A 7,943-nucleotide genomic window follows, 5' to 3' on the forward strand; every position below is an offset into this window, starting at 1 on the left:
GCGGCGAAATCCGGGCCCCTCGCAGCAGCAGCGACGCGGCTCCTCCAGGCCCCTGAGCCACCACCTCGCCTCACACCGTGCGCATGCGCAGCGCCTGCCACTACCCTCCCCAAGCGTACGCACCAAAGCCCGTAGGGAGCCCGTAGAACGCGCGCAGACGGCAGTCCTTTTGCATGGCACGCATGCGCAACGTCTCCCGCGCGCCGCCAACTCAACCATTCGGAGCTGGCGCATGCGCAACGGCGGCAGCGTTCAGCCACTCCCGTCCGGAGAGCAGGGGACTGCTCCCGCCCGTGCTGCGAGTGCTCCGGTCTGTCAGAAAGTCTGAGGCGGGAGGAGGGCTGTCCTGGTGCTGCTCCGTGCTGTGAGGCAGGGAGAGGGGGGGACAACTAAGTAGTTTTACAGGCATGTACGTGTGGAAGGTCATGGGTACGGATAATGGAGATGAGAACAGTACAGCTAAATAGCTGATTTCCTTGCTGTGATAAGAGAACGCTGTGATACTTTAGAATCGAACAGCAATGGTATCTAACATCTGAGGCACAAAAGAGGTGACTAGAGAGATCACGTTTACAGACCGCAATGAAAATCAGTTCAAAGTAACGCTAAAACCTGAACTGTTAGTTTGACTTTACTCTTAGAAAGAGCTTAAGGGTTTTGGTTGAACTGACACTATCTTTCTTTATACATCCTATCTTCACTTATGTTCAAACATGCTCAAAAAACTTGAGCTCCTTGCTGAATCTTCTGGTGGCTGCAGTCGAAATGAGACAGCTCTGAGAACCATAATTCATAAAAAGCTTGATGTTTTGATGTTCCCAATTCAATTTGCAGCCTGGACAAGTTTAACAAAGCAGAAATGATATAAAAAACTGTTGATACTGTTGTGCGAATTCTGCTAATTTTGAAATAGTGCTGAACGCTGTTTTCAGAAGGAACGTTGCAAATTTATTAGGAATGAGGGAAAACTGAGAAGAATGGAGACTAAAAGGATGGTTTTGTATGAAAAAAAAATGAAAAGTGAAAATATTTGATAAAAGAGAAGTTATGCTTCTTTCTAAGTGTATCAGGGCAACTGGAGCAGATAAAGTAAGTTTTGAATGTCTATACCTTAGCCATAACTGAAAAGCAAGAGATATCCTCTTAACGGTTTTAAATTTGCTGCTTTCCTCCTGGTTAAGAGCAACTCTCTGGTTTCCTTTAGTTTCTTAAGAAAATATTCCTAACAAGGAAAATAATTGGACTGAAGGATTTAATGAGATACAAGATTAGAGTTAGCAAAAATCGTATCTCCCATTATGTTGTTATTCATGTAAATCATAGGAATTTCTCTAAAGTATCTGGCACTGGCTACTGATTAGAACAGGACACTGAACTCATATCTGGCCCAGTGACATGCATTCAGTGTTCCTAATCTTGATACTGATGTAAAAACAACTTTATCAGATATTACATAACAGGATTTATTTATGAGACCTCAAACTCTCTTCCTATGAGTACACATGCTTAACTGTTAGCATGAGTACTTTCACAGAAGGAAACTGGACCACCCAAGGGAATAAAACATAAGCACACACATAACTATTTGTTTAATTTGGGCTTGTGCATACTCATAATTTGTATTAACGTTTTGTGGCTTAGGTGGAGACTGCATTTAGCTTCTCTGGAACTCCTTTTGTTTGTCTATGCAAATGCTATACTTATGGTGAGTTTTCTTTATATTCTTTGCAGTTAGGAAGTTGCAAGGGTAGACCTCACACTATTCTGTCAATAAAAATATCCATAGGTATATTAGCATTCCACATTGGTATTTATTTTTCTTCCTTTACTGCCTTGCTTTTTACAAACTTTTTTCCACTTGTTGGTTCTGGTTTAATTTTCACTAGCAGCCTTACATCCTTAGAGATGCTACACATTTCAGAGAAAGTTTGCAAATTGGAAATTAGTATCTGAAAAAATAAGGGTTCAGCTCATGGAAGCAGGTGACTTATTGCCAAGCACAAATGCTGCATAAAAGTAACAACCAAACCAATAAACACTCAATAAAGTTACCTCTCAACATATTAATTTGTTGCTGCATAGGCATTTTGAAATGTGCTTAAATACTTTCTCAAATAAATAATGAGATTTTATACAGTTGGGAACAATGTTCCACAAGTATTTAGCAACTGTAAATTTAAATGGCGTTATGTAAAATTAGCAAGCCCATTGTCACTTACAAAGGAACACATTTATTAGATGAATATGCTCTGCCTACTCTGGTGAAAAGTAATTACTGAATATTGTTATTTGTTTGAATATTAGAGAAAAAGCAGCAGAAGAAAGAAAACATCTCCAAAAGTTTAAGCACATGTAACTAAGTTCGTAAGTGCGTACTAATTTTGTAAAGAGAGCTATGAAGTTAATGTCCATAGAGTCAAGTTTTAAATTTTATGGTGTGTTCCAGTCTTGTTGAAAAACTAAGTTGAGATGTCACATCTGAGATCTTTCTGTTTATCACTTAAAAAAAAGTAATAATAGATAGTAGTAATTGCAGCAATTTATCATCCATTTTAATCACATTTCTGAGTGCAATGCAAAACAAGAATGGTGGCAAGCAAATACTTGTAGGAGTGTTATAAGGCTCTGAACATATTTAAGACACACAATCCTGTATCTTCAAGTTTTGATCATCTACCTTATGAAGAAGGGATGTATTTTGGTCAGACAGGTTATGTTCCTATGAGACCCAACCCGACCCACCACCTGCCCCCACCACTTCTATTATAGGTAGAATCATGCAAAAAACATTAAAGTCCTGGAAAAAAAAAAGAGTGAGAAAGTTCCAGTGAGAAAGATTATCAAATACAGGGGGAACTCTGTTGAGAGATTTATGGATGCTATTATTGTAAGAGCAAATGAGCAGATGAAAGTAGAGAGTAAAATTGGTAAAAAATCAGTTTTCATTCTTTTCCTTCATCCGAAGTCCTGCTTATGCAGTTTCAGGACTCCTTCCTTTTCTGTGGAAATGAAGTTCTACAGCTATTTCTTTTTGATTACTGGTCTTTTGTATTATAAAGACAAGTATATATTCTTATTTAATACCAACAACATGATTACCAGTGAGGAGAGAAAAAAATTGAGAAAGTATCAGAATAAGCATAAGAATATAAATGAAGAATTATCAAAAGTAATGGAACTCCTTTGGCTAGGTTTCTTCCTTCATCTTCTTTCAATCAGAGCTTGCGGAAATTGCAGCAGATCCCTACTGAAACCACATAAACTGAAGCCAAGTAAAAAAAACGTTAACCAACCCTGACAAGTGTTAATCCAACTTCATAAAAACTTGAAGTGAAGGAGATTATGGAGGTGTTTTTTAAGTAATCTACTCTAGGAATTCTATCAATACCCGATGAGTACTAAAATTCTTCTGAATATTCCTTTTTTTTTTTTTTTTTTTTAACCCAGTAAAGTTACCTTGTTCTTTGTTGGACATAGAAAACCAAGTGCATAAACTCTTTATATTGGACTTTATATATTGAATATGTTGGTTTATAGAGCTATTGCTCTCATGAAAGAAATGAAACACTGACATTGGAAAAATATTCTTATATAATAGTACTGTTGTAAAAACATAGATTTGAAACACTCACAGCTTGCTATTTTCTCTCTCTTACATAAACAAGCCTAATTTGTTCAGTCTTTCTTCATTGATTGCATTTCGTCAACTCTTATCACAGAACTGTAGGAATTGCAAGGGACCTCTGGTGATCATCTAGTCCAATCCCTTCCTAAAGCAGATTCCGTACATAGGAAAGAACCCAGGTGGGTTTTGAGTATCTTTAGAGAAGGAGACACCACAATCTCTTTGGGCAGCTGTTTCCAGTGTTCCATTGCCCTCAAAATAAGTTTTTCCTCATGTTTGCATGGAATTTCCTGTGTTGCAGTTTGTGCCTGCTGCCCCTGGATCTGTCACTGGGCACCACTGGAAAGAGCCTGGTTCTCCCCACTTGACACTCACTTTCTAGATATTAATAATTAGATTAATAACATCAGTCTGCTCTTTTCCATTCTGAACAGTCCCAGGTTTCACATCCTATCCACGTAAGGGTGGAGTTATTCCAGGCCCCTAGTCATCTTTGTGGCCCTTCACTAGACTCTTTCTGTAAGTTTCTTGTCTATTTTGAAGCTCAGACCTGGACACAGTATTCCACATTGGCCTCATAGGGGCAAAATAGAGGGAGAGAAAACGCCACCTCAACTTGCTGGTCACACTCTTTTAAATTCACCTTAGGGATACCATTGGCCTTCTCGGCCACAAGGAAACACTGCTGGCTCATGGTCAAGCTGTTGTCTACTGAGATTCCCAGGTCCTTCTCTACAGAGTTCCTTTCCAGCAGGTTGTCCTTTGTTGTCCTGAAACTTGTACAGATACATGCTTTTATTCCTCTCCAGGTAAAGGACTCCACACATCCCCTTGTTGAACCTCATAAAGTTTGTCTCCACCCAACTTTCGAGCCTGTCCAGGTCATGCTGAATGGCAACATAGCCTTCTGATGTGTTAGCCACTCCTCCTACCTTCACATCATCAGCATACTTGCTGAGGATTCTCTTTCATCCAAGTTGGGCTTGTGACTTCTCTGTGCATTCTTGTCTGTTTATTTTCATTTCTCTTACTTCCTTTACCTCTGGGTTTTTAGAGTCCTGGCAAATACTGAGTTAACTAAAACCAAAGTCAATATGAATACACAAACACACTTCTATACTTTTCCTTTACTCTAACATGGTTTTGACTTCTAGTGCATGCTATAAAAATAAGGAATTGGCTGGAGGACCGCACCCAGAGAGTTGTTGTCAATGGCTCAGTGCCCAAATGGAGACTGGTGATGAGTGGGATACCTCAAGGCTCGGAGTTGAAAGCAGTGTCATCTTTGTAGGTGACATGGACAGTGGAATCAAGTGCACCCTGCAAGTGTGCAGACAACACCAAGTTGAGTGTTGCAGTTCACTAGAACTAGAAGCAAGGGATGCCATCCAGAGGGACCTGACAGGCTTGAGCTATGGGCCCATACCAACCTCATGAAATTGAACAAGGCCAAGTGTGAGGTCCTGCACCTGAATAGGGGCAATCCCAAGCACAAATACAGGCTGGACAGAGAATGGCTTGAAAGCAGCCCTGAGGAGAAGGATTTGGGAATATTGGTTGATGAAAGACTCAATGTGAGCCAGCAATGTGCGCTTGCAGCCCAGAAGGCCAACCGTATCCTGGGTTGCATCAGAAGAAACACGAGCAGCCTGCTGGTCGAGGGATGTGATTCTGGCCTTCTATTTACTCTGTTCTCATGGACCCCTCTTAGAGTGCTGTGTCCAGTTCTGGAGCCCCCAGCACAAGAAGGACATGGAGTTGTTGGAACAGGTCTAGAGGAGGGCCACAAAGATGATTAGTGGGCTGGAGAACCTCTCTAGGAGGACAGCCTGAGAGAGCTGGGCTCTTCTGCCTGGAGAAAAGAAGGCTTCAAGGAGACCGTATAGCAACCTTCTAGTACCGAGGAAGGGATCTCCAGGAAAGCTGAGGAGGACTTTTTGTAAGGGTAGGTAGCAACAGGATGGAAAATCAGCTTTAAACTGGAAAAGGGTAGATTTAGACTGGATATTAGGTAGAGATTATTTATTGTGAGGGTGGTGAGACATTGGAAGTCATTCAAGTCCAGGCTGGATGGGGCTTTGAGTCTGGTCTAGGTGTCCCCATCACTAGCAGGTGATTGGAAATAGATGATCTTAAAGTTGTCTCTTCCAACTCAAGTCATTCAAAGAATCTATAATAGTATTTGCTTTATTTTTCCCTTTCTAAGAAAAAGCACATAATTAATTTGCATTATTATTCTGCTGTAATTTTAAATCCCCTTGTCTGTATTTTTCTGACATTGTTTTATTTATATATGACATTCTCTCTTATTTACCTGAGATGCTTTGAATCCTGTTCCTCTTATCTGCAATGCCTTAGCTTTTTTTAAAGTTTATTCTCTTTCACATCAACTACTAATGGAATTGGTCAGGACCCATCCTTGAGATGCACTCCTATTTGATAATACACCTCTTTTTTTTTTTTTTTTTCTTTCCCTTTACTTAATTAAAGTTCTACTTTACTACTTTAATAAATTATTCACTGGTATTACCAGTGGCAACTTTGAAAATCTGAAAAAGAAGTGGCACACTAAATTGTTGTCACTGAATAAAGCAGACCTCTTTAAAGAATGACAAACACATCGTGGCGAATATTGTTGTGTAGTACAAGTAATAATGACATCTATGAACAAGAGCTAAATATTGCAGAACTATGTTCAGATTCCCACATGTTCACATACCAGTTATTTCTTGCACAATAAGCACAGTGAAGAGGAAAAAAACCTTGTCTTGCCTTTTCCCCACTTACTGCTGCCTGCATTTTGATTATTCTTATGAAATGGATTTCTTTCTCTGTACTGATTCAGGTTCACTGTGTTCTAGTTGCTAGCTCAAGAGCTGCTGTGGAGTTCTGTGTCAAAGTTTCTAAGCACATGAATCCCAGTATTGCCTTACACTCTTTCCCACTGGAAAGAGTGAAATCCCTTGGATTTCCCTGATACTAGTTCCAAAGCATTACTACAGACATAATTACTGGGGGAGGGGGAAGAAATTTTTGTTTCTTGTCATACTTGTTTTACTGAAAAAGAAAGTAAATCCCCAACAATAAATGAAACCCTAAAAGGCAATATTACATATTTCAGTTCCGGATGAACTCATTTTTCCTCAAGTTAACCAGGCAGTTAACTGTTTCCTTACATTCCCCTTTACCATGCATGATATCTTTGAATCTAATAGGAGAAAAACAGAAAAGCTCTAAAAATAATAATAATAATTTAAAAAAAGTGTTGCAGGGTGCTTTTCTTTTTCCAAGCCAGTGCCAATTACAGTATTTCTTCTCACCTATTCGTCTTCATCTAGCAGCACTTTTCTTTCCCCCGCACGACTGCATGATTGTTGTACGGATCAAAGTTCTTAGACAAAAAACCCGAAGTTGTACCTCACGAACTCCTGCAGGAGGGCTAAATGGAGCAGAGCATTCCCGGGGCAGGCAGGCAGGGAAAGAGCGAAGGACCAGAGGCAGGGGGAACTCGATCTCTGGAGTGCCAGAACCCCACATTTTCTTCCCCCTCCCGAAGAAAGGAGGACTACTGCCCGGACCAGGGTTTTCAAAGTTAAGAGAGGGGCTTTCCTCACCTGTCAGCATCCAGTAGGAGGCAGCCATGCCTGGGCTCCTGCGAGCCACGGGCCGGGAGCCCGGGGCCGAGATAGGAGCGACGGACGGGAGCGATCTTGCCGCCGGCACGCCCGGCAGTGGCTGTGCTGTGAGTGGAGTTCAGCTCTCTGCGCCTCCCGTCCGCCTCGCAGCCGAGTTAGGCATTTCCTGTTTGTTATTCAGTCCTTACGGCTTTTTTTTTTCTTTTTTTTTTTTTTTTCTCCTTCACATCAAGAGGAATTTTACTTCTCCCCCCCCCATCGCCGCGCAAAACTTTCCTCCCACCTAAGCCACCAAAGACCTCTTAGCGTTGGAAACCACCCCCCTTCTCTTAACCCAGCTCGAAGATGTACAAATAAAGCCAACCCTCTCCCCTTCTAAGTCTCCGACTACAGCCGTTGGAAAGCAGAGCAGACCTTAAAGGGGCATCTGCCGGCTTGTAATTAATTGGTAATGCCTCCCAATAGTCAACCCCCTCAGTACAATAGGAGAGACCTGGGCATGCTTCATTGTCACCTCTCTCCCCCTTCTCAGCAGAAGAAAAACATTTCTGACTACAGGTCAAATTTAGTTTTTCTTTCCTGCAGCTCTGGAAATGAAATAACTCTCCAGAGGGCAATTTTCCCAAATCTTTATGCCTCTCTATACTGTATACTGGGGAAATACCATGCAACTGCCTTTGTCC

General features: G+C 41.2%; 1 protein-coding gene across 1 annotated transcript in view; it reads right to left on the reverse strand.

Annotated features, from left to right (window-relative positions):
• ITGA1 (integrin subunit alpha 1) overlaps positions 1 to 7,303 on the reverse strand; it is a 72,129-nt gene extending 64,826 nt beyond the window's left edge. Inside the window, exon 1 of the mRNA XM_079548063.1 lies at positions 7,240 to 7,303. Coding sequence (XP_079404189.1) covers positions 7,240 to 7,267 — 28 coding nt within the window. The 5' untranslated portion in view covers positions 7,268 to 7,303. The remainder of the gene's footprint in view (positions 1 to 7,239) is intronic.
• Positions 7,304 to 7,943: the final 640 nt, after the last annotated feature.

Source organism: Tetrao urogallus, assembly GCF_951394365.1.
Source record: "Tetrao urogallus genome assembly, chromosome: Z".
NCBI lineage: Eukaryota > Metazoa > Chordata > Aves > Galliformes > Phasianidae > Tetrao > Tetrao urogallus.